The 27,392-nt window shown below is 49.1% G+C and overlaps 10 protein-coding genes across 12 annotated transcripts; 4 read left to right on the top strand and 6 right to left on the bottom strand.

Annotated features, from left to right (window-relative positions):
• Nucleotides 1-866: 866 nt before the first annotated feature.
• Nucleotides 867-1,916, bottom strand: PPTG_20638 (hypothetical protein; the record flags this gene model as incomplete). The annotated part of the gene is made up of 3 exons (XM_008892836.1): nucleotides 867-907; nucleotides 996-1,061; nucleotides 1,655-1,916. The coding sequence occupies 3 exons, from the start codon at nucleotides 1,914-1,916 to the stop codon at nucleotides 867-869; spliced, it is 369 nt and encodes a 122-aa protein (XP_008891084.1).
• A 2,300-nt stretch (nucleotides 1,917-4,216) lies between these two features.
• PPTG_00034 (argininosuccinate lyase) lies at nucleotides 4,217-5,793 on the top strand. Its single transcript, XM_008891401.1, has one exon. The coding sequence runs from the start codon at nucleotides 4,277-4,279 to the stop codon at nucleotides 5,660-5,662; it is 1,386 nt and encodes a 461-aa protein (XP_008889649.1). The 5' UTR covers nucleotides 4,217-4,276; the 3' UTR covers nucleotides 5,663-5,793.
• PPTG_00033 (hypothetical protein) lies at nucleotides 5,721-6,262 on the bottom strand. Its single transcript, XM_008891400.1, has 2 exons — nucleotides 5,923-6,262; nucleotides 5,721-5,849 (listed from the first exon to the last, which is right to left on the bottom strand). Exons 1-2 carry the CDS (start codon nucleotides 6,219-6,221, stop codon nucleotides 5,840-5,842), a joined length of 309 nt encoding a protein of 102 aa, XP_008889648.1. The 5' UTR covers nucleotides 6,222-6,262; the 3' UTR covers nucleotides 5,721-5,839.
• Nucleotides 6,065-7,735, top strand: PPTG_00032. Of its 2 annotated transcripts, XM_008891398.1 has the most exons (4): nucleotides 6,128-6,240; nucleotides 6,318-6,503; nucleotides 6,583-7,549; nucleotides 7,622-7,735. In XM_008891398.1, the coding sequence occupies exons 2-4, from the start codon at nucleotides 6,361-6,363 to the stop codon at nucleotides 7,721-7,723; spliced, it is 1,212 nt and encodes a 403-aa protein (XP_008889646.1). In that variant the 5' UTR covers nucleotides 6,128-6,240; nucleotides 6,318-6,360; the 3' UTR covers nucleotides 7,724-7,735. The 2 variants fall into 2 exon arrangements, with proteins under 2 accessions (XP_008889647.1, XP_008889646.1); XM_008891399.1 differs by having other exon boundaries at nucleotides 6,065-6,240; nucleotides 6,583-7,735.
• Nucleotides 7,685-9,841, bottom strand: PPTG_00031 (hypothetical protein; the record flags this gene model as incomplete). Its single annotated transcript, XM_008891397.1, has 1 exon — nucleotides 7,685-9,841. The coding sequence occupies one exon, from the start codon at nucleotides 9,839-9,841 to the stop codon at nucleotides 7,757-7,759; it is 2,085 nt and encodes a 694-aa protein (XP_008889645.1). The 3' UTR covers nucleotides 7,685-7,756.
• PPTG_20637 lies at nucleotides 8,245-11,928 on the top strand. 2 transcript variants are annotated; one of them, XM_008892835.1, is made up of 3 exons: nucleotides 8,245-9,915; nucleotides 10,001-11,746; nucleotides 11,809-11,928. In XM_008892835.1, exons 2-3 carry the CDS (start codon nucleotides 10,006-10,008, stop codon nucleotides 11,853-11,855), a joined length of 1,788 nt encoding a protein of 595 aa, XP_008891083.1. In that variant the 5' UTR covers nucleotides 8,245-9,915; nucleotides 10,001-10,005; the 3' UTR covers nucleotides 11,856-11,928. The 2 variants fall into 2 exon arrangements, with proteins under 2 accessions (XP_008891083.1, XP_008891082.1); XM_008892834.1 differs by having other exon boundaries at nucleotides 8,245-11,746.
• A 55-nt stretch (nucleotides 11,929-11,983) lies between these two features.
• Nucleotides 11,984-20,709, top strand: PPTG_00028 (hypothetical protein; the record flags this gene model as incomplete). The annotated part of the gene is made up of 2 exons (XM_008891396.1): nucleotides 11,984-12,712; nucleotides 12,904-20,709. 2 exons carry the CDS (start codon nucleotides 11,984-11,986, stop codon nucleotides 20,674-20,676), a joined length of 8,502 nt encoding a protein of 2,833 aa, XP_008889644.1. The 3' UTR covers nucleotides 20,677-20,709.
• Nucleotides 20,710-20,730: 21 nt separating this feature from the next.
• PPTG_00027 (hypothetical protein) lies at nucleotides 20,731-22,281 on the bottom strand (the record flags this gene model as incomplete). The annotated part of the gene is made up of 1 exon (XM_008891395.1): nucleotides 20,731-22,281. One exon carries the CDS (start codon nucleotides 22,279-22,281, stop codon nucleotides 20,731-20,733), a length of 1,551 nt encoding a protein of 516 aa, XP_008889643.1.
• Nucleotides 22,282-22,375: 94 nt separating this feature from the next.
• Nucleotides 22,376-23,535, bottom strand: PPTG_00026 (hypothetical protein; the record flags this gene model as incomplete). The annotated part of the gene is made up of 5 exons (XM_008891394.1): nucleotides 22,376-22,710; nucleotides 22,762-22,816; nucleotides 22,881-23,031; nucleotides 23,096-23,197; nucleotides 23,261-23,535. The coding sequence occupies 5 exons, from the start codon at nucleotides 23,533-23,535 to the stop codon at nucleotides 22,376-22,378; spliced, it is 918 nt and encodes a 305-aa protein (XP_008889642.1).
• Nucleotides 23,536-23,675: 140 nt separating this feature from the next.
• PPTG_00025 (hypothetical protein) lies at nucleotides 23,676-25,232 on the bottom strand (the record flags this gene model as incomplete). Its single annotated transcript, XM_008891393.1, has 1 exon — nucleotides 23,676-25,232. One exon carries the CDS (start codon nucleotides 25,230-25,232, stop codon nucleotides 23,676-23,678), a length of 1,557 nt encoding a protein of 518 aa, XP_008889641.1.
• Nucleotides 25,233-27,392: the final 2,160 nt, after the last annotated feature.

The raw sequence follows: 27,392 nt of genomic DNA, 5'->3' as shown, positions 1-27,392 counted from the left end.
GGGTAGATCTCTTACAGATACAAACCCGTCTTTAAACACTGATGGGACCAGAACCGATTTATTTGGCTACATGTAATAGACCTGATATTGCGTTATCAGTGGGACATTTAAGCAGATTTATGAATTATCCTACTAAGAAACGCTATGGAGCAGTGAAACGAGTCTACGATAGTTGTTAGGAGCGGGTAATTTTGGAATTGTGTTGTGGATGGACGTGTCAAAGGCTGACAGCATTATAATCAACTGCCACTGTGATGCGGACTGGGGAAACGATCCTGACACTCGGATAGGTGTTATTACTGGATATGTCATGGCAATTGCTGGAGGTGTTGTAGAGTGGGCAGTTAGTCGACAAACGATCATGGCTCAATCGACCTCGGGAGCGGAATAATTCTCTGGCCCACTTAAGAAACAACAATACCTAAAAACACTTAATATGATGCGGTCAATATGATGTGGTCCACATGAATATTACGATTGGCCATAATCACGGTGTAAAGTCCTGTGATTGACTAAATGGTTCTGGATTGCGCATTGCAAGAAACGCATGCAAAACCGTATAACTTATTGTGCCATAAAGCGGCATCTTGAAGGCCACACGATTGCCGCTATCACGTCAGGGATGTCGAATAGGGCATTTTTCTTAATCAACTCGGCAAAACAAGAAGATCAGTTATTATATTGTAGTACGGATGAAGGAAACTTCAATATTTGTATTGGAACTATTGAAAATGAATAATGGCCATGTTAAAATCGCATACTGATAAAACAGAGCTCAAGAGTAGAATCAGATCACACTGTCAACAGTGCGGACATTACGTCGTGTTGAACCCGTAGAAAAAGAATCATCTCCAGGGTATATAGATTCAGACGATGGCGTTCATGGCCGAACTTGATCCGAGCGAGGCTGAAAAACTTCTCAACCATATTCGAAGTGAGAGGTTTGGAAGACAGTATTTGATATTCTTGGACGTGCTGGGGTTTCTTTCGTTTACGTTTGAATTGCACGACAAACTCGTTCTCCGAGTTGTCCGTTGTGTGGGAGACATCACACTGGTGCCCTTTTCAAACTGTTGAAGGGCTGTTTCTCCCCGCGCGATTTAGTTTTGCCGTGTCCCCATTGGGCACCTTGACGCATCACGCCTCAAGTCTGGCGAATGAACTACATCAGCCCACGCATCTGCGCCATAAAAATTAATGCGATGTTAGCTATTGTTGGTGAAGGTACGATACAAAAGTAGAAAATATACGGACCCAGATAGTGACTGAAACTTGGCTCGACTTCGATCAGACCATCGAACTAGACACGGACATACAGCATGGTGATGTCGTCCTTTTGGAGGGCCTTACTCATGTTTTTAACGCGTGCAAGCTCCGCCATCAGAGTCTTCAAGCGCTTCACTGTCCGTGGGGCTCGGCAGGAGTTCCGAGATCTCGTCGTCGTCCCCAGGAAGAAACCCAGCGAGTCGAAGTAGTGCTCGGCCATTCTATAGGGCAAGCCCCATCGTGTGTCCTGGCGAAGAATTGGTCGCTGCGGTGTCTTAAAACTGATGTACAATACAAAATAATTAGCACAAAAACTACTAGAAGGAAAAACAAAAAGAAATTGTCATATATCGGTGGGCCGCAGCATGGTTCAGCGTCTTCATTTTACGCATGAGCGCTTGAATCTGCGCCAAATCTTCCTCGTAGCGTTTCAAGTATGCCTGCACCGCCAACTTTAGGCGGTGGCTTGCACATCCCTCCAGCGGAACGCCCATTCTGGATGCCAACCGCCTGTTCACTGAGCAATTGTCGCCCGCGATAAAAAGGCAGTTGTTTGCCAGCTTACCGTAATCGAGCACTAGCATTGTGGCTAGGAAGGGTTGCGCGCGTGTGCCATGGTCACCATTCGCTTCGTTGATGAGGGGGGCCATGGAGAGCAGTGACTCCTTTCATTTCGTAGCAGGAAAAATTGCAAGGAAGTGCTCGGGGTCGTGCGAACATCCATCGATGACGAGCCCAAACTGGTCAAGCATCTCATCTTTGATCTTGGTCTTCACTGTCAACGTCACCCTTCCATCAACCCACGCAATGTCTCTACAGAGACAGGAGAAAGACTAGCGTAGCTGCACATTTTTGTTAGTCGCGCAAACGACACAGCAGAACAGACAGGATATTATACCGTCTCGCCACAGTATTCTCACAGAAACGGAGTGATAGGTTGCTGGAAATACTCCAGTCCAGTCGCTCTTGAAGATCTCTTGCACGTTGATGAATGCAAGGCTCCAGCAAGCCATGACGGTTTTCGCCTCTCGCGTCACATCCAAGTAGTCAGGATGTTAAATACGCATGTACTGGATGAGATTAGAGTAGCCACTACGGGGGGGGGGATGACAAACGGTGCCACACCGGCACCGATAGAGACCTTCAGTAGTCTTGTCAAAGGCGTCTGTGACGACTGAGAAGTAGAATCGGAGGTACGGGGGAGTTGGAAAAGGCTTCGAGGGCCATCTCACTGATAGCAAAGTGAATGTATTGCATGAAGTGTTAGAAGGAAGACTTGAACACTTGATAGCCATCCCTCTGCGGCGCCCTAACTTAACAGTAAATTAAGGTGCGCGTCCACTACTTTAGGTACATTATTAAGGGTGAAAATAAATAATTCTAGGGTCATTATTGTATTGTACCGGCAGCCAAAGCATTTTTCAGCATCCCTGTATCACATCCATGTAGGTAATTGTCTCGTCTGCCCTTGAAAAAAACTGCAAATATTTATGGTCAGAAAACTCAAGTGTTATTTCTTAGGTGGTCCAGAGAAGTATGCAGCTGCTTGCGAAGTCACCATGGTATGCCTCGGGGTCGTGAACATGCTGAACGGAGCATTGCCACGGATTGCTGTATCAACCGAGCTAACTATAAACGCTGTAAATATACATGTACGCTGTCTCTGGAAGCTCGCCTGAGCCGTCGCCCGCTGGTGGGTTCCAGACCAGCTTGTGGGATTTGTAGGTTAGTGGCACTGCAGCCAATCGCCTCCTAGGTCTTGAATACACTCTGGAGGGCTCTCTCTGTTGTCGCCGCTCAGCATTCTCGAATCCGAGCTCGTGCCCTCCTGCTCGGCCTTTTTTGCCCAGCAATCCTCTGTCCGTGTTTGACTATGGTTACGACAAGGAGCAGCAGCTACCACTCACCTTCACAAACGCTGATAACAACGCAGCTATTGCACTCGAGGCTGCTTTCATCTGCAGCCGCAAAATACATCACATCGAGCTGCGTTGACATCACGTACAAGATCAAGCGACGAAGAAGCCCCGTGGACGTATACAAGGTTGTCGGGAAGATAATCCAGCTGATACGATACGTTCATGACAGCTTGTCACAGACAGCCTGTCCTAGTTTTGGTCGCAATTAGTATGGTTATAAAATTGCCTATTTCCTGCAATTGAGAGTTTCACCTTTGGTCTTTTCGTTGTAGTTCAGTATCAAATAGGACGTCTTGAGGTCAATCTACTCCGAAGAAGAGCAGGCTGCGCTAAGAAGTAATCCGAAGTGCGTATCTGCACGAATATGGCTTGCGCGTGCTCTCTACAAGAGCTATACCGCGAACCTGAGCAAGAATATCCTACTGTGCAGCGCAATGTCATGCCATGGCCTTGCCGCGGCAATTACTTTTAAGAACCCAACAATGTATGATTTTTTGAACATACGAGATAGTCCTTGAGTACTACAAAGACTGCAGGACTCGCTCCGATTTGTGGCCGCCACCAACCAATGCATTCTGTTACTCATACAACGCTGGTGTGTGTCCTCGCCGCGACTGTTAGCAGCAATCAACCTAGAAGATGAGATATATAGATGTCCGCGTTGGCATAAAAACAAATATTTTAAAGATTTTATATTAATTTTAATTTCCCAACTTGACAATAAATAAAGGAAATAATATTTTCGTTTTAGAAAATGAATGAACTTTTAAAACATTATTGAGCATATAGTATTGACTGTATTTTAACACGCGATAATTTTTTAGAGAAAACTACGATAATGCACTTCTGATTACCATCCAACGGACACAGATGCTATTCAGCACGAAAAAACCCATCATTTTTTTAAATTTTTTTTTCGGGCTGATTAGCATCCGGGTACCCATAAATTCGCTTTTGGGAATCTTAGCGATTAAGGCTCTCTAAATTTAAAGAGCCTCTAATCTATGTGTTTAGCGTAAATCGATCCTACCGCCACTATAGTCTGCCAGATCTCAAAAGGACCCGAAGCAACACCAACCAACTTGACAGCCATGACGGACGCACCGAAGGAGGCCAAGAAGCTGTGGGGCGGCCGCTTCCGCGGCAACGTGGACCCTGTCATGAACAAGTTCAATGAGTCGCTGTCTGTGGACAAGCGCATGTGGCGCGTGGACTTGGACGGCAGTCAGGCGTACGCACGCGCCCTGGAGAAGAGCGGCGTGCTCACGACGGCCGAGGCGGACCAGATCGTGGCCGGACTGGATAAGGTCGGCGAGGAGTGGGCGGCCGGCACCTTCCAGCCCAAGGACGGCGACGAAGATATCCACACGGCCAACGAGCGTCGCCTCACGGAGATCATTGGCGCCGTGGGCGGCAAGCTGCACACGGGCCGCAGCCGCAACGACCAGGTGGCCACGGACGTGCGCCTGTACCTCAAGCGCACCATTGTGGGCATCCAGGACGGCCTCAAGGAGCTCATCGGCACGGCCAACCAGCTGGCCGAGAACAACATCGACCTGCTCATGCCCGGCTTCACGCACCTGCAGCCGGCCCAGCCGCTGCGCTTCTCGCACTGGGTACTGAGCCACGGGGCCGCACTGCTGCGTGACGCCGACCGCCTGGCCGACCTCACCAAGCGCGTGGACTACATGCCGCTGGGCAATGGCGCACTGGCCGGCAACTCGTTCGGCCTGGACCGTGAGGCCCTGGCCAAGTCGCTGGGCTTCGCCAACGTGACGCCCAACAGCCTGGACGGCGTGTGCGACCGCGACTTCATCGCCGAGTTCCTCTTCTGGGCCTCCATGCTCATGGTGCACCTGTCGCAGCTGTCGGAGGACCTCATCATCTACAACACGCTCAAGTTCGTGACCATGGCCGACGCCTACAGCACGGGCAGCTCGCTCATGCCGCAGAAGAAGAACCCGGACGCGCTCGAGCTGCTGCGTGGCAAGAGCGGCACTGTCATCGGCCGTCTCAACGGCTTCCTGGTGACGCTCAAGGGCCTGCCGCGCTCGTACAACAAGGATCTGCAGGAGGACAAGACGGCGCTGTTCGACGTCGTCGACACCATCCAGGACTGCCTCCAGATCGCCACAGGCGTGCTGGCCACCATGACCCCGCACGGCGACAAGATGCGCAGCTTCCTGGTCACGGAGATGCTGGCCACGGACCTGGCCGAGTACCTGGTGCGCAAGGGCGTCCCGTTCCGTGAGACCCACCATGTGGCCGGCGCGGCCGTGCGTCTGGCCGAGGACAAGAACAAGCCTCTGAGCACGCTCACGTTCGAGGAGCTGTCGACGCTGCACCCCAAGTTCGAGGAAGACGTGCTGGAAGTCTGGAACTTTGACGTCAGCGTCGAGCGCAAGAACGTCACGGGCGGCACCAGCAAGAGCGCCGTGCAGAAGCAGATCGCCGACATCAAGGCGTGGCTCGCCTAGATCAGGCGACTGCAGACATTGGCCACTCCGGCCGCAAGTTTATAATGCTCTACCCACTCTTCTCTTAATGAAGGAACCTGTTGCATCTGCAAAACAATAACATCCGATCATCTTCCCTATATTCACCAAGAGCTTCTCGTTCTAGTCTGTCGTTCTAGCCGTGATACGTCGCGCTGCTTAGTGGCCACTGCATAGCCACACAGATTACGAGAAGGTTAGCAAATTATTTAACAGGGACACATGACGGCCGAGATACGCACGATTTCTTGCGGCGAAGGATGAAGTCGATCATGGAGCCGACGCGGCGGTTGGCGCGGCGGATGGTCTGCTCTTCGTTTTTGCGTTTGCGCTTCTGCCACTTTTTCTCGTGGAACCGCTTGCGCGACAGCGTCTTGAGCGTGCCGTCCTCGGCCAGGATCGTCTGCATGCGGCTGGCCACGCGGTTCGCGTCCTGTCCATCGGGCACCGCGGCCCACAGCGAGCGCTGCTGCTGGGCGGCCGGGCGGAACGCCTGCGTGGCCGGGCGGCGGGCAGCATTACGCAGCAGAGCCGACATCATCTTGACACTTGCTGCGATTGTAAGTCTGTGGCCATTGGCACTTCACCATTTTTGAGTCTCCCCGTTTTAGTGACCTCACGATTTTTGGGTCTCCAGTTATTGGAATTAGGTACTTTTAGGCACGCAAAAACAAGTGGCAATGGCGAATGAAGCAACGAAGTCGTGGGATGACCAGGCTGTGTGGGAGTCTTCGGGGTTTCTACGCTTCCTGTCGGAGCACCATGTGAACTCGCAAGACCTTCTTAACCCCTCAGCCAACGGAGACTCGCTGCGCTTCTTCCGGTACGGAGCTACAGCCCTCTAAAATTGTGTATCATTCCTGCATTAACTCATTTACTTCGATGCGTCCTACGACCTCCAGACTGAAGAAACTCACTTGTAATGATAACCAAGACGCTGAAGACCCTCGTCTGCAATCAATCGCCGCCAGTTTAGCTCGAGAAATAGCAGAAAGCGACTCCGATGTGCCCAAAGACGTCGAACCCAAGGCTATTCCGTGGCTCCCTGGCTTCTACTCGCTGCCTGTTTCAGCCCCATTGGCTCGAGTCGATCTCTATAAACAAGGCCAAGTCTACGGCATCGACATTTCGTCGGGCTACGCTGTAACCCTGCTAAATATCAAGCCTGGAGAGCACGTCCTGGACTTGTGCTGTGCTCCAGGAGCCAAATTGACCATGATCGCCGACCTATTGCAGCTCCATGGCAGCGTCACTGGAGTAGACTTTTCTCGATCTAGACTAGGAGCCTGCAGGCAATTGGTGCACAAATACGAGCTCTTCCAGCCTCAAAATGAGCTCAACAAGTGGAGATGCAGACTATTCCATGCAGACGGAAGGACCTTTAACATCGGCCCCAAGACAGAATGCGTGCATATCGACGGGATGGAGCTGCTATTAGACACACAAGAGATTGCGTCCAGAGCTCCAAAAGATCGCAAGCGCAAGCGTAAGAACAAAAGCGCACGAGCTCGAGACGCTAAGCGCCAGAAGCTGCTGGTTCTGGACTCGACACTGTACGATAAAGTGCTGGTAGATGCCGAATGCACCCACGACGGGTCAATTCGTCATCTCCAGCGACTGGATACGGCTACAAAGTGGGGAGAATACGTACGTGACCACTTGAATTCAAGTGAAGTTGAACGGATTCTCACGCTCCAGCATGGACTCATCCGGAACGGCTTCAGTTTATTACGTCCTGGAGGCACAATGATCTACAGCACGTGCTCATTATCAGTAAAGCAAAACGAAGACATTGTATCGAAGTTCCTGCAGGATGAACCACTCGCTGCGCTGGACCAAATCGTCATCGACAAGGACGTTCCGTGCAAGGTTTGTAGTCTCATCTGGATAAATTACTTACTGGAAAATTGAACGGATGTGTATGTTCGTTGAATTTTATAGGAAGGAAAACTTCCAGGTACTTTACGCTTCACTCCGTCACAAAACACAAGCGGGCTATTCATCGCCCGGATCAAGAAGTCGAGCAGTACCGATGAGTCTTGAAATACTACCATTACTTTTATTTTACTTTCTGTATTATTCATCGCTAATCATACCAGGGACGGACTCACTCCACGCCCTCTTCTCTCGGACAGGAACGATAGTATGATTAACGCTTGAAGCACTGGAACGCTGTCCGAATGCCCCTCGTCTGGTTTTCCGTCGTTGCTCCTCGGTAGAAACCATCACTCCAGTCAACAAAGTCGCAGAACTGAGACGTCGAACACGATGCCGTCCAGTCAGCGAGTTCCTGCGAAAACTACTGGTACTACTGGAAGGCATCCGTAAGCTTCTGATCCTGCGTCGTAGTCCTGGAAAAGTGTCGAATGGGCAGAAATATTCCAGAGATCCGCGCATAATACTAAGCTCTTCTTCGTCAGGATCTAAGACGTCTTCATCTGGATCTTCTGAGGGAACTGGCGGATGAATGAACTGTCTGCAACGTATGAACGCTCCTTTGAAGACGTTCCACGCGTGACGCTGCATCCAGAAGAACATGATGAAGACGCGGTTGATGAGAATGATCTTGGTGTTGATCACTTTGTGGCCTACACGGAAGTGCACGAGGTCTCTTCCGTGCAGTCCACTGGTCTCTGCAGACAGGAAGACGCTTGCGTAGGCTACTGAGAGCATTAGAGCCCATAATAACCACAACACGGGCACCACTTGCAGCTTCGAGAAGCTGAGTTGTCGTCGTACAGGTGGAGTCACAGCATCGAGCAGCTGGACCCACACGAACCACAGGAAGGCACTGGCCACCGCCCAACAACGATAGTCCCAACTCATCATATCCGACACACACAGACACGCTATGGAGCAGTGCAACGTTGAGAAAAGAAAGCCGAAGTTATGGAATAACAAGGCACGCAGCATATCTCGCTGACTGGCGCATGCAAATACAGCACAGAAGGCCAAGCTGAGTAGGAATCCGAGGACAGGGACTGCGTATTCCTGTGCTGATTGACTCCCACCTGGTGGAAGAGTTAGCGTTGCAACCGTGAGCGCTAGTCCGAATGATCCGGTGCCGTAAATTCTGATGAGTTTCGAGACGGAGAACCGCTCTGGAGGCTTCGTCGGCCACGATTTTAATATTGTGTTTCGTGTGTCGATAGCGCTGAGGCGTAATGCCACGAGTGTGATCTGCTGATGATGTTGAGCTGTGTCGTTGGCGCTTGCTATGGACATGACGGGGGATGAAATGCCGAGTTGTTTGTGCAGAACGTGGCCTCTGCTACTGGTCTCGACTCCAAGACTGGCAGTTCTTGAGTACCGCACAGGACGCAGCACGAGATGGGTACGATAGAGCTGACATCGGATGAGTTTGGAGCCGGCACTGTGTGCTGCGAAGAGCTTTCGCTTTGTATAGAGAACTCGCATGATAAACGGGATCAAAGTGGCCACGGCGTTCTCGAATAGTCCCAGTAATGGTAACGTGACATCTTCCACTGCACCGGTTAAGGGTATCAACGTTCCGAGACGAGCTTCTTCGACATCTACGACTTGGAGGAAGACGAGAACTACGATGACTATCAGCACAGTCAAGAGTATAATGTTGCTGCGTATGGCTATTACGAACGTGCGGAAGTTGGTGTCCATCGAAATTGAGAGTTGTGAGTTGAGCCAAAGTGGAATTAAACTCATGGCTCGTAGTGGATCGGCCAAGAAGAAAGCGAGTAGTGACCAGGCGATGAAGTTGGCAACTGTGAAGAACCAGAACTCGTAAAATTGACTGAGAAGTCTCAACACGTCGAGGCTTGCGGTGGCCGTTGAGCTCATTAAAGACGTCATTGAGAGCGCCGCAGAAATTGGTCCTAGTATTTTACCAACGTCCCGTGGTGAAGCCACCACCACCACCGTAAGTAAAATTCCAAGTATCTGTCCGAAGTGCATAAAGTCAAAATTCTTCTTCATCCAGCGTAAAAACTTTAAATTTCGCTGTGGACCCAGCCATCGATGTGATAGAGTGTGTCGGAGATCAACAACGGGGAGTGCTCGGGTGGCCTCGAATTTGTACAGATAAGCACCATGCTCTCGACTTTCCAGCTGTATTCTTGGCCTGAGGAACTTCTCGTCCGGTGTAGTGTGTCGTCGCGGTATCGGGACAATGCGGACAACAGTCATCCCGAAGAATTATCAATATACGGCGACGAAGACTGCATTCATGCACACAACGAAAAGATGACTGTGATGGGATGGTAAGAATGGACTTCAGTATTCTATTTTTGAAACCAATTCTATGCGAAGTTATTTATTTTTTACTTCGGTTCGTCGAGTCTGCAGTGTTGATGCGAGTTTCCGCGCTGGCAGCGGTCCCAGTGACTTGGCGAGCGAGGCGCAGCTTACGGAATCCCAAGAAACCAGCAGCGGTGATATCTAAGCTCAAGCATGTTTGGTTATCTACACAAGTGAGTCATCGTGGAAAATACTCCATCGAGCGATTTCTAGCTCTTCAAGAGTACACTGAACATACGCCAAAGCTTCGTATATTTCTCGTATGTGTTGGAACGCCGTTGCTGATGATCGCAGCCGTGGTGGCTCTGGAATGTGTACCGTTGCAAAACCCGAGTGCTGGTTGGAAAGAAAATTACGGACTCTGGATCCGCAGTGCTGTTATTTGCGGCGTTATTGCGTCGACGATGCTCATCGAGTTGAAATATTTTATTGAAGGCATCACGATCTCAGCGTGGCAAGCGACTTTTGTACTACTCTGTGTAATGGTGGGGGATACGGCACTGTGTATGACTATTGCTGCCTATTTGGCGTTCCCGATTCCCTTTATGAGTATCGTAATGGTACCTCCATTACTTGCAATTGTTGCTGGATCACTTCGAATAGCGTTCGGTGCTACAGATTTTAAGAAAATGCTCACTCATTCAGCACAGCTGTATGGATTTGTACTATTCATTTTGGCCCAAGCATTGACGCTTCTTGTGTATCCAGTATACCAACTCCTCTTTGACGCTGCTGTGAATACACTCTATGAATTACCAGTCATGATGCTGCTCCCTGTACTCAAGTTAATCTTGAAGAATACAGTCGCGTCGAGTATATATTACATGGAAGATATGTTACCCGAGTCGGTAATTTTCACAGTCGACTACTTCAATGCTGTGTACATGGCTACCTGCATGCAACGTGCGTCTTCGACCGTCACAGTCACGGCAATCATGGTCGTTGATGTCTTCCACACGTTTCTTGCTCTATACAGTTTGCATCGAAATGCATTGGAGATCAGGCACCGAATGAATCGAGATATGAGCAGCAACACCAACTCTCTCAAACTACTTGATCTAGGCTGCTCACTGTGTCAATATCGCGATAAATTTGAGAGACAGGAGCTCTCTCAGATCCAATTAAGGTCGTGTCTTCCTCACACACTCTCGTCAGTAGGAAGGAGCTTTCTCGGGCGGTTGGAAAAATACCCTTTGAAGACCGCTGTCAAAGCTCATCGAAGACGAATCGCAAGTATTTTACCAGCACCCATCGATAATACCTCACCTTCCAGTCATCAAAGTAAGTGGAAAACTGCTAAGCGCCTTACCACCAAGGCTTACGCTGTATCGGTGATCAACATCTCAACTGTGAAGCCGCTTATGAGAGACAGCGCGTTCAGGACCAGGAGTGTTATCTCTTCGTACTCGGTGCCTTCTTCACGGATTCTCCATAGAATCCTCGAGATTTTATTCACGACGGAATGTCTGGTACTTACGGAGTACTTGGAGTCGTTAACTCCCGTATTTTACGCAAGTTTCCTGCGTATCATGGTTCACCTGCCAAGTGCAAAGTACCATACGGAGCTCGACGGTATCACACGAGATACTGTACAAGACACCGTGCAAATTGTTTTTTTGTATGGATTACTCGAGTGCGCTTCGTTCCTAGTTCTCGTTATGGTTATAAGACGCACTATTGGTATCCACGCACTCTACCACCTCGCGTTCGTATTGGAGACGCAAATGGCGCTTATCCAAAGTAAACTCATCGTCTGGATGCTGCTGACATTAACCTGTCGCGAAGTCCATTACGGTAAGTTGTCAGAAAACTCTTTTCAAAGGTTTCTTACTAACAGAAATATTTTTGTTGTACAGGCTTCGACTTCAGCTTCCAGTTCGCTTGGATCAAAGATAGCAATTAATATTTTCCCAAGGTAAACAAGAAGACAGTAGGAATTGTGCCGAGTATTGGTCTAATTTCTGCTTTTTGAGACCTGTTTTGTACTCGAGTTTCGTCAAATCACTTTAGAACGGATAGAATCACCATACCATGTACGCTCGATGCAAATGGCAGTATGTGACACTGGACGCGACGGGAACGTTGCTGCGTCCCGCGGAGCCTCCCGGTGCGACGTATCTGCGCTTCTGGGAGGCGGCATCCGGTCAGTCCTTCTCGTCGTCGCGCCGCGCCGCGTTGGTCGCCGCACTATCGTCGAACTTCCCGTCCGAGTTCAGTTTACAGTCACGTCGCCGGCCCAACTTCGGGTCGGACGGCACGGCCGGCACTGCGTTCCCGTGGTGGCGCGAACTCGTACTCAACGTGATGAAACGTGCCGACGTGGCGGACTGCGTTGCTATCAACGCGGAGCAAAGCGAGCGCTTCACGCGTGATCTGTACGCGCATTTCGCCCGTCCAGAGGCCTGGACGGTGTACGAGGACGTGCGGCCGGCACTCGAGAGGCTACAGAGCTTAAACGTGCCTATGGGTGTCATCTCGAACTTCGACGAGAGACTAGAGTCGCTTCTGGTCGGCCTGGAGCTCCGAAGCTTCTTCGAAGTGGTCACGACGTCCTTCAGTCAGCCCCATATGAAGCCGCATTCGTCGATTTTCATCTCGACTTTCAGACAGATGCAAAGAGAGGAAGGAGACGTGAAACCAAGCAGGTTTTTGCATGTAGGAGACCACTTGTCCAAAGACTACAAGGCCGCGAAGGATGTGGGGGCAAACGCTCTGCTACTATGCAGAAACAAGCAGAAAGCGCAGCCTACGGACGTGCAGGTGATTGAGACGTTGCAAGATTTAAGTAAGAATTAGTGTGAACTTCACACGGTGAAGATTTTACGTTGAACGGAATTGAAATACAGCTTTTCATGAATTTCTAACACGATTATTCAGACGGTTTTATTTATTTATTTTATTTTTTTTAGATGGGAATGTTCGTTTGAAACCACCGACGCTTTGATGTGTAGTATGCCATCTCGGAATATACGTCCAAGTGCGCAAAGGAGAGTTTGAAGACGATGGAGTCTTCGGAGCTCTGTGTTGCAACGGAAGACGTGGTTCAACTTGTGGGAGAATTGCGACGAGATTTTGACGGAACCTGTGTGGCTATTGCGAGTGAGCTTGCTGTCTGTGAGGACCCCACTCGTTGGCTCGATCTGCTGGCTGTTCTAATATTAAGAGACCATGCGTTGGACGTGAGAGAACGCCTGGAAATGGATTTCCTGCCTCAAGTGGTGCAGATCCTACTGGGAAAATCGTTCGAAGTGGCGGTGCAAAAAGTCAACAAGTTTCTCCAGTGGACGCTCGAAAATGTCAAAAAGGGTCTGAAACGAGGAGATATTTCTCAGCTGTCGTGTCTTACCAGGATTCTGGATGGACATCGCAGATTCTACCTTTACCACGGAACTAGCAATGATGCGAGTGGCTTGAAAGAGGTGAAAATCAAAGAGACTTCAGATCAGACTCGTCGGTTTACTGCTCGAGAGAGTTCGGAGTACACGTCTCGGTATTTCCTGCGCAACATTGAATATTGGGGGGAAATGGACGGATTTTCCGTTCTTCTTGATGTTCTACAAGCGGGTGCATCGTTTGAAGTGTTGCAGTGTGTTCTACGTACCCTGTACGATGTGAAAGATCACTTGAATCCAGAGTTCTTAGTGGAATATTTCCCGGAATTGACGGATGCAGTATGCATTTTCGTAAAAAATCTGCCGACTTCCGAATTCTACACGTTGTCTCGAGATTCGTTGCTGGAGGTTGTGCAAGTAATGGAGCTGCTGCTAGTCAAGATCGACCATGATGTCGGCTCATCGTCGAAGGGAAGTCAGGTTGAAAAATCTGAAAGCTTCACTTTACGTGAGATTTGTGACCAGCGAGTACAGATTCTTCGTCTTGAAATATCCATGCGATTTTTCCAGAGCAGCTCATTGGAGAAACGTATCTATGGATTAACGGAGATCGTGGTGATTATTACCCGGTTGTACAACGACCAAATCCAGGAACAGACAGATCCTACGGCTGCATCGCTCTTCGCTACGTTGAATTATCTGGTCGACTGGATGCACGAAAAGCGGTTAATGCAGGAGTTACTGGGCGAGAAGATGCACGTCGAGTTAATCAAGCGATCAACGTCATTGTTTCAGTTTGTATCGGAGCTGGAGGTGTTGCCAACGGAGTGGATTGACTTGGTATGGAACTGCTACCATGCAGAGACAGACGAGGAGGAATCTCGTCCTGTTCAGAGACGCCATGAAGCTCTTCGCTCGAATATCCACGAATTGCTACTGGAAATGGCGACATTCATGGAATATCCGTCGCTTATCCATCTAGTACGACGTATCGAAGCTGTCAAAGCGAAGCTAGACTCGAATCAGCTTGGACTCCTCGCAGCTATCGCAGCTCGCAGATTTGTTGTGGACGTGTCTTTGGAAGACCGTAAAACGTCGCTGCGACAGCGGATTTTGATGCATTTATGGTCTAATGTGCTTCCGTTTGTGAAATCCGAGGACTTTCGTGATGAAGTTTTGCTTCGTATGCATGAATTACTTCGGCTAGAAGCGACGAGTGAGGGTGACGACACTGTAGTGAATCGCAAGTGTGCAATGGTTGACGAGTTCCTTCGTTTGTGCTTGGATAATATCCGTCGACGTGAAAACCTAGGGTTTTCTCTGAAACTTTTCACTCAATTATCTGCTCTGGTTGTCGAAGTTGGCATTATCATGTCGGATACGTGCAAGGCGTACGTTAGCATCTTGCTGAACGAGGCAGTAGCCTACAAGGAAGGCGTTCGACAGAAATTAAACTTGGTAGATTTTCTCCAGATGGATGACGATGAACGTGAAAAACTTCCGTTTATGACAGATCACGTAGGAGAGATTAAAAATCGATTGCTGGCGCTACGAGCTGCGTGGATTTTAGACGAATATGGCGGCAAGGAGTCCTCGTTCACGGAAGATCAGTTGAATAAAGTGTGGGAACTCATGATCATTGACGCCTTTTTACTGGATGAAGCTGCGCTTTGCTTCCAGTGGATCGAGCTCTGCATGAACACTCTACTGCCAAAAAATCCAAAAAAAGAGAACGCAGATTCTAGAGCTTTAATGCCTATCGGCATCGCGGAATATCTGCTCACGACCAAGTTTCCCACTTTATCCGGAGATCACATCACGCTGTCAACGTTGTGCTGTTTCCACAGCATTTTCCGTCGAATTAACATTTTGAAAGGAGGTTTGGAAATATTTGCCACTTCAGATGAAATTTCGTCGCCTACTGGAAGAACAAGCAGCGAGAAAGAGGAATCAGCGGAGCTTTTGACGGGCCAACCACTAGTGGGACTGGATGAGTTATGGCAACTCGCAGTCAGAGCTAAGGATTCGACAGTAGCAGAGGAGGTTATCACGTTATTGGCGAGTTTCCACTTGGCTTTTGCGCCTGAAATCCGACAAACTGAACTGCCATTCCAGCGCAAAATGCAGTTTCTCGAGAAATGTATGGAATTTATCGCAACAGCCAAGAGGGAAGCGGAACTTGTCGTTGGCTCCGATAAAGATAATGACAAATCCAGCGAAGTTGCTGCCAACGTGGCAGTTGTGAATCGTTGTGTGGATTTATTGCGATATTTCCTAGAAGCCTGCAAGGTTGGAGACGACTCGGTATCAAAAGATGAAGAACTAATACTTCAAAAACTAGAGAGTGACGCGACGAGCGAAGATAACACGAAAGCAGGGAAGATATTTCCGTTGGAACATCTAGAAGAACGTTTGCCGTATTTGGAGACTTATCCTTCCCCGTTGAAAGATTCCCATTCGGAATCAGCTAAGGTTGGATATCCTACTGGCCGTCGACCCAGTTGGACGTTCCGACAGCAGCATGCTCTCTTAGATGTTATTGTTGATGCAAACGAAGAAATTGAAGTAGATGACGCTGTGAGTTCGGACAATCTGCCGCCGAAGATCGATATTCTACTAAAGACAGCTAGCCCTACGAAACCCAGCTCACGTTCGCCATGTGTACGAGCGAATCTGAGTTCGCCACAAGCCCCTTCTCCGCAGCGTGGGCCGGACTTAAAAGCCGAAGATATTGATCAAGCGATAACCGATTTTACCAGCAAAAATCCACGAGAAAAATCGGCGAAAATCAACACACCGTTCGGGATTATGAGCCAGATTCTGGCAAACCAAGACTCGTATTTTGACGTTTTGCTGGATCTTGTCGATTGGAATGAGGCGACGTCGCAGAGGACGTGGGATTTGCTATGTCGTCTGCCGACCAACAACGGATTACTGCGTAAAATGATCCGATTGCGTCGCGCAGAGAACGAAGTAGCAGATTGGTCGGATTTGCTGGATAGTTCAAATATCCATCGACTGCTGTACGCGCTCCGATTAGTGGAAGCTTTGCTGATACCAATTGAATCCACGAGTAATGGAGAGTTGAATTCGGGGCGACGACAATGGAGAGAGCGCTTTGTTCGTTTGGGAGGAGCGACGCATTTGTACGAAACGTTGTTGAAGTGGCCAGAAAAGCAGAATACCGATCCAGACTCGGTTTCATCCGAGTATGCACAAAATATCCGTGCCACATGCCTTGCTGCCGTCATGCGGGTGCTAAACTACTTTTTCTACTGGAACCGACTGAATACCGAGCAAAACAGTACATCTTTGTTTGATTTACGGTTGCAGAGCTCAACATTTCCTGAATTTGTCAAAGCGATTAAGCTGTCGTCCATGCTGCAAGTTGCAGTGCAGTTAACCGCTAAATTCTGTCAAAATTTCGACAAGAAGTCCACATTTTCTGACGAAGTGGCTGAGACCGTGTATTGCGGGGCGCAAATGTGCAGCTCTCTCATCCTCTTTGCACCGCATCTCACGCTACAGGTGTTTAAACCGGACTCAGAGAATGAAAAATCCACTGATATATTAGATTCTCTCGCGATGACGATGCCTGAGTGGCTGAAAGCGCTGCTGGTCGACTGCCCGTCTAAACCGACACGAGGTCAAGTGCTTCTTACTCTCTCCGAGATGGCAACCGCTTTTGGTGCTATGGATTCTCCTCCCACTCGAGACATTTTCGAGCTCCTCGTGGTTTCGGCGTGTTGTCTTGCCTCGGATAATTGTCTTTGTGGGTCCTACAATTTCTCGGTTTTGGAAGAGCTATTTACTTTTTGTCGAGTACTTCTCGGATGCTGTAGGAGAGCGCGAGAACAAAATGCTACCGCTTTAGAGGGCTGTTGCGATGCTGTAGCAGAGATAATTGTGCGAAAAGAAATCCCTGGTCGCCTTGTAAAAAATCTGTGTCGGATTGTGACTGAGCGACAAGCTGCGACTTCAAGAAGTATCCGAAGCCAAGAGGAGGAGATTCTGGGTGGATATTTGCAACTTCTAGCATTACTCGCTAGTATCTCAGAGAAGATTCGCACAGCGATTCTTTCCTACGATCTGGAGAATTCTTTAGAGGGCTCGAACTCTCCAAATTCGAGTGGACAGATGATCCACTTCATTAATAAAAATCTGCTTTTTGGAGACAAGATATCCGAGATCGACGGACCCAGTGCACCACTTTGCAGAACCAGTTTGGTACGCCAACTCGCTCAACGATTGCTGCTGAACTTGGTGTTTCCTTGGACGAACGAGACTGGTGATAATGTGGCCCTGGCAGACGATATGTCGGCCTTGTTGGGTCATCTGCGTGAGTTCCAAGCTCGTGTCCTAGAGACGATGAACCTTGCTGGTAGGCAGTGGAATTATGCTCCAGCAAACTCGTTTTTGGATGCAACCACTCCGCATGTTGGCCTCGTAAATCCAGGCTGCATTTGCTACATGAATTCTCTCGTACAGCAGCTTTTCATGATGCCACAATTCTTTGGAGGACTACTCTCGTTGGATTTTTCACATATAAAATCCGATCGACCGTCGCCGTGGCAAGAGGAAGTTGAACAGCTTCAAAAACTGTTTGTCTCTCTTGCATACACAAATCGTCGCTCGTGCGACCCGGTAACCTTCGCTCGCTCACACAAAGATATGGACGGGAACTCGACGGATCTGCATATTCAGATGGATGCAGACGAGTTTTTTAGTCTGCTTTTGGACCGGCTGGAGATGTTTATCCGTCCAAAATCTGCGGATTCTTCGGAATCTAAATCTGAAGATTTCATGGCTCAGTGCTTTGGAGGCATTTTAGTGAACCAGATTTTAACTCAGCAAGGAAATCTGTCAGAGCGAGAAGAAAAGTTCTTCGCTTTGAGTGTGGAAGTATCTAAAAAGCGACATTTAGCAGAATCCCTGGAATTATACGTACAAGGCGAGACTCTGGAGGGAGAGAACGCCTATTTCTGCGAACGAGAGCAGCGGAAAGTGTCTGCTACCAAGCGAGTTTGCATCAAAAAGCTCCCACAAACTTTGGTTTGCCATTTGAAACGCTTTGAATTTGACTACGATACGATGGAGAAGATGAAGATCAACGACTTTATGGAGTTCCCCATGGAAATCGACATGTTCCCATACACCAGCGAAGCGTTAGCAGCTACCGATAGTGGTACCACTACTGGAAAATTCATCATGTACGACCTGGTTGGTGTGGTGGTGCATTCTGGAACTTCAGACACCGGTCATTACTACTCGTTTATCAAGGACAGATACGAGGCGGAAAATCCGCGATGGCTCGAGTTTAATGACGAGATTGTACGCGATTTTGACGTGGAAACAATGGGTGAAGAGTGTTTTGGAGGTGAGGAAGTGGGTCAGAAATGGAATGCAATTCAAGGCACATACTCTCCTATCGTCCATATGAAGAGGAGAAGCGCCTATATGTTGATCTACGAAAGACGATCAGAGGATTCCTCGACCGAACCAGAAAAATCCAAGCTTTCGAGTCAAGTGGAGACACTTGCTACTCAGATAATGAAGGAGAACGCACGTTACGAAGGTGTAGTAAACGCTTTTGACCCCAGTTATGAACAGTTTATCTGCGACTTAATGGAGAGTGTGATTCGCACGGAATGCACCCCTGACGTGGCCAGAAAAGCATGCCAACTTGGATGTCAATATCTGTTCGGAATCTGTTCACTTCGTGCTTCATCACCGACATCCCAGAGTTCACCTGTATCAAGTATAAGCGCTCGTACTGCGCTGTGGTTGGCGGAGTATGGCGAGAATCCAAGCACTGACGATGACGATGAACGGGTGCAGTTGAGCAAGTGGATTCTCGCAGAGATTGTTGCTCCTCCCAACAAATCACAGCCAAAATCTTCAGCACTGGAAAGTCAACGTACGTGGCTATTTGATTTGTTATTCCTCGCCGCTGAGGGCCAAGAGCTAGTAGATAGTTGTTTCCAGGTCCTTTTGACTGCTGTCAGAGTCCTTGCGTGCGAAATCGTCAAAAATCCGACTACGGAACAATCTCTTGTGGATTTTTTTCGCGACTCACTGAATCTATTTTACTCTCGAGAATCCCATCTCGACGTGAGCGATCCGGTCTCTGGTTGTGTCTTGACGCTGTCAATGGACTCGAGAATGGCTGCGGTGAAGCAGCTAGGCGCATTTCTTGACAATTGTATCAGCGAATCCACGAAAAATCCAATACCGACTTGTGCGAGTACTATTCGACGTGTGTGTCTCGAAAAACTACAGTTTTTCAACCACTTCCTGCTCTCATTGCAAACACCATTTACACCTTCCGATGTCATTCCCAGTAGCTCTGTATCGTCTAGAGGAATTGCTCCATTAGCTATTGAGACGAGATCCGCAACTCCATTACGTGAGCATGACCTTCGGGTTGGCATATTTTATCTGGAGATGAAGCTGCTTAGAAAAATGCTGGAAGCGTATGAATCCGAATCTTTGCCCATGGATACCACATTGCTACTAAGCCACGTAGCGCTGAAGAATATGGTGCTGTTCGGTATAGAAGATATTATCCAGCCTATACTGATTCGGATTATCTTCGACAGCGAATCTTCCAAATGTGATCGTCTAGTATCTCTGCTAATTGGCGTCTTGGAAGAAGTGAAAGATACCTACGCGGATAAAGCACTCGTTGTATTTGGGAGACTTTTAGACGAGGAAGTAAAGAGATCAAAGTCTATTGAAGAAGAGACTAGCGACGCGTGGACAGTTCATCGACGCGTCTTCTCTCCAACCAGGGGAATTTTAGAGAGTGTGGCCTATTATCGAGATCACGGTTCACGTAAGTACACACGTTTACTATTGGAGTTTGTGGTTCATCGTGCCAGTGCGTCCTCAGCACTTCAAGAATTGTTCAAGAGGGATCCAAAGTTCTGCAAAAGTGTGCGTTGGATCCCTCAGTGGTTGGTAGATCATCTCGACTCTGACGGTAAAATCCGAAAGAAAATCCGTGAAAATGTGGAAACCCAGAAACTTTTCAAGGAGATTGAGACCGCTTTCGGAGTGACAATTCCAGTATATTCCGAAGATACCCACCAAGAGGAAGAGGTTACGCCGGTCTCCCCTCCAATCTCCCCATCCGCTATTGCCGCCGAAGACGTCATCTTGGAGGCACTGGAACTCAAGGAGAATCAGTATGATAAACACGGCGATTCTCGCTCGATAAAGCGGTCGATCGGAGGAATCCGACAGCTTGGATCGAGTAAAATCGACGAAATCCGACCAGAACATGAAGCTACTGAAGCGGATTCTTGGAAACTGCAGCGGTCACGTGAGGATCTATCGAAGCTGCTTCGGATAGATCTAGATACTATACACAACAACGCTCGAGAGGCTTAAAAGAGAGGGTAGTCGGTTTTATTCTTAACAAGGTTCTTGAGAGATTATCCTGCGTTACCGCGTAGATTCATCACTTTGAATACTTCGAGAACTTCTAGTTCCTCCACTTTGAGGACGTCTGACTGGATTAACTCGACTAGTTGAACTGGAACTGGTACAGATTCTACTTCTTGTGACATTAGCAGATGAACAGCGTTTGAGTTTCGAGGCTCGAGAATCCAGCTTTGTGCTGGGTATTAAACTGCTTCTGGATGTGGCTGAGCGACGTAGAGATTGGCTCTGGAACTCTGGAGTCGTACATCTGGATGTTTCGCTGTTCTCTGCACAAGCTGAAAAATACAAAAGACGACTACGCGGCGACTTGGCAGCCAACTCGGTATTACTCCATTCTCCACTGTTACTATCCAAGTCTTCGCTTCCAAGACTAGATGCTGAGAGGCAAGTCGACACAGGAGACCGTGGAGTTTCGCTCGTAACCGAGAAATCGTCAACCACCCAGGGTCCAACGGGTGAGAGAGCGAGAGAATCCACGTCTTCGTCACTGTCAACGTCCACTAAGTAGAGAAAACTGTCGCCACAATCGCTCGATTGATCAGGTTCACGTCCTTTTCGCCCCCTTCGGGTGGCTGAAATCGGCTTCCTTTGGTGACGTGGATGCTGTGACTGCTTCTCTATTAGACGGTATGTTGAGCTGGAATTGGGTCTAGATTTTCGACGTAAGGCACTAAAATCCAGCGAAGAAATCTGGTTGTTTGTAGCTCTACTAACTCCAGCTTTGGCTGTGGTTTGAGGTGCGTCGTATATGACAGCAGGTACAGATATTTGGATCGTATTTTCCGCCATAATTCGGTTGAGTTGAGAGCTTGAGAGTGGGCGCTGCAATAATCCGCTGGACGCCATCGGGTTCGATTCACTGACAGTCGCTGGTACTGTTGCAACAACACCTTCCATCTTTTCAATCGGATTTTTCAAGTGTTTGCGTTGTCGCTTTTGATTATCTTCAGCAGGGCTTTCAGATTTTACAGCAGATTTTTTCATTTTTATCTGTCCGAGATCTTGGTTTTGCTTCAGGAAGACTTGGTCGCGCAACTCGCGGATAATTTGTTCCAACTCTTCATCAGTGCGGTGTCTGGGTGGGGAATCCATCTCAATTGCTGTGGTTATAGCTCGCAAGGAGGTTGATTGATTGTTGTGTTGGATATTATCCACACTTCGCTGGTTTACCGCATTGTTGTCGCGATCTTCACTGGAGTCACTAGTCGAGCCGTACACGCTCTTCCCAGCGCACACGATTAATGGTACAGATTGTGACTCAGTAGATTCCAGAGAATCTGCAGATTTTTCTTCGACTGCAAAGCATGAGAACGTTAGCTCGCGTTTTCCCTTAGAGCGTGTGTTACTCCCGATAATTCTCCTCCCCTGAGGTTTCTTCGCATGGACTCGAGTGTGAGTATTGGACGACGGAACTCCGAATGCACTGGTCGCTGTCAATGGCGCCAGAGGTTCCTGGTAGTAGTAGTAGCTGGCATTTTCGTCGCGTGATGCTAAAGTGTACGCTGTGGCCCCAACGCCGAAGCTGCCGTTTCCAGTACTCCCCCACCGCATGAGCTTGATATGTGACTTTCCGTGTTGTACGTTAGTTTTTCGGCCATAAAAATATATAAATACCTATCCCAAAATTGGCGTTCGAGTACCTCAATCAGTAGAAATATGGATACAATGGATCGAGTTGAAATCCAAAGGGATCCCGCAGCATGTCGTAGTCAGCATCGACGTCAAATAGATCGGGACGGTGTCGCGGTCGAAGCGACAATGGGTCGTATCCAAGCGGGAGGAATGGTGGAGGCATGGGAACGTGCAGTGGAGGTGCTGGCAATCGTCTTCTGTACCAGTGACTCTGCTGGTGAAGCAAGTCAAATAGTTGACGCTGACGCTCATGGTGGCGTTGGTTCCATTCCTCCATTCGCTTCTGGACCGTCCAGTGCGAAATGTACACAATTTTTGGGTCTTGATCGGGGTGTACGGACGGAAAATCTACAAAAAAATTAAGAACAAAAGATACGATTGTTTGTAGCATATACTTACCACGAAGTAAGAAGTTCTGCCACAACTCTGAAGAATCCTGTAGCTGGTGCAAATACTACACGCATTCGTCATAGTCAAGACACTGTTACGTTTGCACAGTCAGTAGCGAGTTCTCGTACCTTGTTTGTCTGAGTGACTCGGCAAAAATCTGGAACATTCAGAAATTCACCAACGTGCACTAGAAGTGGCTCTGGGAGTCGACTGAGCTCTGCATCGGAAGTCACGACGCTGGCGTCGCTCGAAAACTCGGGGAACAAATTGCGTTCCAACCTGATGATCAAGATTTTTATTTTTTAAGTAGTTGCACCAGATTATTGAATGAAAAGCGACCAACCTCCAACGAAGAATCTCCAGGTTGCACCGCCACTTGTTAGTGTACAACACACGTCCCTGATCTTCAGCTTCTTGCTTCCGAGGCTTCACGAACTCGGAAACTCTACAATAAAAAATGTGAGTAAAATATCACAATTTTTTATCTGGTACCTTGAAATGGACGTACTTGAGATTGAGTTGGACGCTCTTGGCGCTCGATACGAAGTGGGCGAACAATTTGCTGCCCACGAGTAGTCCGCGCACATGAACGTCCATGTCTTCTTGGACTTTTTCCGACACTTGGTAGCGCTGTGCTGGTAGCAGATTCACGTTCCCTGCGAAGCTCTCAAGGAGACGGGGACGGCTTGTATCCATCTCGGAGCCCAGCACAACCCACCCGTGCTCCTGTAGCAGCGTGTGCATCATCCAGAGCAGCGCTCCAGCAGCAGATACGGCACTCATGTTACGTTGGACTCACTATTCTCTCAAATATGACTTTTGCCATGTTTTTGTCCTATCACGAGATACTTCATTACTCTAAAATTGAAGTTTAGAGTTAGGCGGTACTGTATCGGCATCGCTATTTCGCTAGGCTTACGGTTTTAGTTAGTGCTATTCCGGATGTAGTACGGTTTGTCCATGAACTCGGCCTCGCAGTACGGGAATAGAGTATCATCGTCTGACGGCGTGAACAGCTCCTTGCCGGCGTAGATCATGACGTAGCAGCCGGCAGCGGCACACACAGCGATGACAATAATGGACGCCCCCTTGTCCAGGAAGGACATTTTGCGCCAGAATACGCGTAGGTAGATGATCAACGGCATAAGCAGACAGCTCGTCGTGTGAGCCGTAGCACCCGTAAAGTCCACCAAGTCGAGGAACCGTTTACGTGCCAGAACAGCACACACCACTAGAATGACGATGATACAGATACGAAGAGTGATGTAACGCAGCGCGTTACGGGCTCCACGGTACGGCTCATGCAATCGCTGCTCCGTGATGTCGTCGCCGAACTCCAGAGCCACACGAAGCTGGCTCATTCGACCCTCGGCCTTGTCGACCAGGCTGGACGTGGACACCTGACGATCCGACATGTTGGGCGTCGAGCTGCGCACATATGATCCCTGTAACTCCAAGTCCTGCTCCACGTTAGCACGGTCTTCTGCGCCGTTGTAGCGCACGACCTTGGGGCCTACGTGCATACCCAGAATGAGACGCTCAGCCATGTAGAACGGAGGCATCATGAGCGTCGAGAAAGCGATCGTGATGTGAACCTGCATGAACAGGTAGGCCATCACCACGGCGCCACGGTCGGCGGTGAAGCCCAGAGGAGCCAGACCAAGCGGGTCCGACGTGCTCACGATCGAGTACAGGATGTTACCCGATAGCTGGCAACCACCGGCCGTGTAACCCGCCAGAGCGATCGCGACGAAGAACGCTGAGATGAACAAGATGGTGATCACCACGACGCGAGGCATACGTTGCGGCTGTGAGTGTTCACGGTGTAGATCGGGGACCACAATGGCGGCACCGTATGCTAACGCAAGATTACCGAAACACATCAGAACCTGGTGGACCGACACATCCGGCGACGGGATCGAGCCGTGGCCGCGCATGTTCCATTGCAGCACAGCTACGGCAATGACGTCGGCAATAACGGTGCCCATACTAGCCGCGAATGCCATGCCGGCGCTCTCCTTCAGCGTCGGGATCAGACACACCGGAATGACCATGAGAGCCATGAAGATGATCCAGAACGTCTGACTGAACGAATCCGGGAACATGACGTCCAATAAGGTACTGCCCAGCACTAGGAACGCACAGGGTGACAGGAGACACACACCCATTTGTGAAAGCACCGTGAAGAAGCGGCCCCACTTGCCTAGAGCCCATTCACCGAGATCTCCGTACGTTTTCACAGACGATGGGGATACCAGCAACACGCGGGAAAGTTTGAGGGTTGCGTAGGTGTTGGCGAAGATCATGAATGCTAAGGCAATAGAGGCGTACACGGGCCCGGCACGCGCGTAATTGGCGGGCATCGTAAGCGACCCCATGCCACAGACCGAGCAAAAGAGGTTGAACGAGGCCTTGGCATCGTCCATCGTGAAGAAGACCGACGTGCGCTGGGCGGAGGCGGTGGATGTACGAGGCGCCATAGTTGATCGAAGCTCGGAGCGTTAACTTGCTGAGGTTGCTGGTACTGTTGGTGGTGTCGGTGAGAGAAGAGAAATTGAAGAGTGAGACGCCTCGTGCCGGTGCTAGTAGCACTGCTACCTCAGTCGAGACCATATTGCATGTCTGCGATGCCTTGGAATCTCGCAGCACCCGCGTGTAGCCCAGCCAGACTGTCGTGGCTCTGCACCGCTGAATGCCAGCAACTTTGGCCTGTGCGCCACAAGAACCTCCGAGGAAAGCGGGACACCCAGCTCGACTCGGATTAATGACACTGTACTAATGAAAAATGGAGATGCTTTGCAAGGCCTCGTCTATCAATTGTAGACGGATACGCGACGAGGCACGAAACTTCAGTTTTATAGTAGGATGACATATCACCTTGGCGATCGACTCCAGCGGGCAGCAGAAATTCATCGACGAGGCTAAGATTTCTAGGTGGGTTTGTTTATAGAAATTAGGGGTCGAGTGGTAGTTGGCGGCGCTTTGATCGAGAAAGCAGTGCGCTTTTTACTACTAAATATCATGCACTGCAAGCGCTTGCTTGTATGTCCAAACAGATCATAAAAGGAGCTTGATCTTCCAAGCGAGCGTACTGCAATTCACGACGTAAACAAGGGCAAAGGCTGCATCAAAAAGTCGTGTTTTAACGACGTAAGTACCATAATAGTACAGTACAGTGGTGCACCTCGTTTTCGACACCGGTATGCCGCTATACCCTTCATAATTTGATGATTACGCTCAGTGATTTGCGCAAATTGTTTGCCCATCACCGTTGGCTGAATTAACCTCAATGGTTTTCCCGGAGGGATGACACGTCTCGCCGCAGCGACCTCACTCTACCGAACAGACGAGTAAATACTGAAGCTTAAGGTAAATGGCCAGTTTAAGTCAATAGGGCCAGATTAAGGCGCACCAATAGCAGTTGAAAATGCAGTTGATTGGTTATATTTAGACACGTGCGCCGTTCCACTTATACCTCTCAGTTTTGATCTAAGCTGCCAAATATGAAGCGTCGCACGTACAGCAACAAAGAAAAGATGACTTTCGTGAAGTCTATTCGAGAAGGGGGCGATATCGACGATATCAGCGAGAAGAACGGTGTTCCTGCCCGCAACTTGTTCCGATGGGTTGGAGAAGACACAAAATGGCGCGAAAAGGGAAATGACGGCCCGTACACCTTCGGCAAACGGCGGGGCCCTGACCCCGCTCTACCAAAGGAAGCTGAAACTAGTATTCACGATTGGGTCGTGGGTCAGCAGGTTGAAGGAGCTCCTGTTGGAAGGAAAGACATCATCAGAAAAGCCAGCCAAATTTCAAAGCTGGTTATTCATCAACCATTAGGTGAGGGTTGGTATCGACGGTTCAGAACTCGCTTTCCTGACTTAAGCTATCGGGTCTCTCAGTCGGTGTCGAAGGTGCGCAATTACGTGACGAAAATGGAAGTGGCTACCTTTTTCGGGTCTTTGGCTAAGGTTATCGTGGAAGAGATTATGGACGCGACTCGCGTGTTCAACGTTGATGAAACTGCATTCGAGAGTTCCCGTAAAACAACACGCGTGGTAGCTCTTAAAGGGTCAAAACACGTTTGGCACACTGATCCTACTACAAGCTTTCATCTCTCTATTGTAGCGTGCGGTAGCGCTGGAGGCTTTGTCGTACCTCCTTTATTCGTTCTACCTGGTGAGCGAGTGGAAAATGAAGTTCTTGAGCAATGTAGTATACCTGGAGCTGCAGTTACAACGACAACAAAGGCGTTTATGACAGCGACTCTATTTGCTAAATGGATCAGTTTTTTTCGCTATTGCTGTTCCTACACCTGTCAAACGACCACTTCTCCTAGTCATGGATGGCTGCACATCCCACATTGCCGAAGAAATTGCCGAGACCGCCGACCGGATGCTTGTCAAACTGGTTTGCCTCCCCGCAAACGGCACGCACATACTACAACCGCTAGACGTTGCGGTGTTCTCTTCATTTAAGAACACACTCCATGACCTCATCGACGCTGTCATTCGTGTGGTGAAGCGCCAGTTGGCTTTCGTGAATAAGAAACTGGTTGATGGGAAGCGACCCGATCCAGCCCTGAGACTCATGGTCGACGACGGTGCGTCAGTGATTACGTCATCATCGGTGAGGATTAC

This window comes from Phytophthora parasitica (genome assembly GCF_000247585.1).
Source record: "Phytophthora parasitica INRA-310 unplaced genomic scaffold supercont2.1, whole genome shotgun sequence".
NCBI lineage: Eukaryota > Oomycota > Peronosporomycetes > Peronosporales > Peronosporaceae > Phytophthora > Phytophthora nicotianae.
This window is presented reverse-complemented; position numbering and strand designations above follow the sequence as displayed.

Excerpts from the sequence above, each read along its gene's own strand:
- PPTG_00034 (XM_008891401.1), top strand. The coding sequence starts at position 4,277 with ATGACGGACGCACCGAAGGAGGCCAAGAAGCTGTGGGGCGGCCGCTTC.
- PPTG_00033 (XM_008891400.1), bottom strand. The coding sequence starts at position 6,221 with ATGATGTCGGCTCTGCTGCGTAATGCTGCCCGCCGCCCGGCCACGCAG.
- PPTG_00032 (XM_008891398.1), top strand. The coding sequence starts at position 6,361 with ATGGCGAATGAAGCAACGAAGTCGTGGGATGACCAGGCTGTGTGGGAG. Across the intron at positions 6,504-6,582 it reads GACTCGCTGCGCTTCTTCCG|ACTGAAGAAACTCACTTGTA; the intron begins GTACGGAGCTAC and ends TACGACCTCCAG. Across the intron at positions 7,550-7,621 it reads ACAAGGACGTTCCGTGCAAG|GAAGGAAAACTTCCAGGTAC; the intron begins GTTTGTAGTCTC and ends TGAATTTTATAG.
- PPTG_20637 (XM_008892834.1), top strand. The coding sequence starts at position 9,913 with ATGGTAAGAATGGACTTCAGTATTCTATTTTTGAAACCAATTCTATGC. Across the intron at positions 11,747-11,808 it reads CTGTCGCGAAGTCCATTACG|GCTTCGACTTCAGCTTCCAG; the intron begins GTAAGTTGTCAG and ends TTTGTTGTACAG.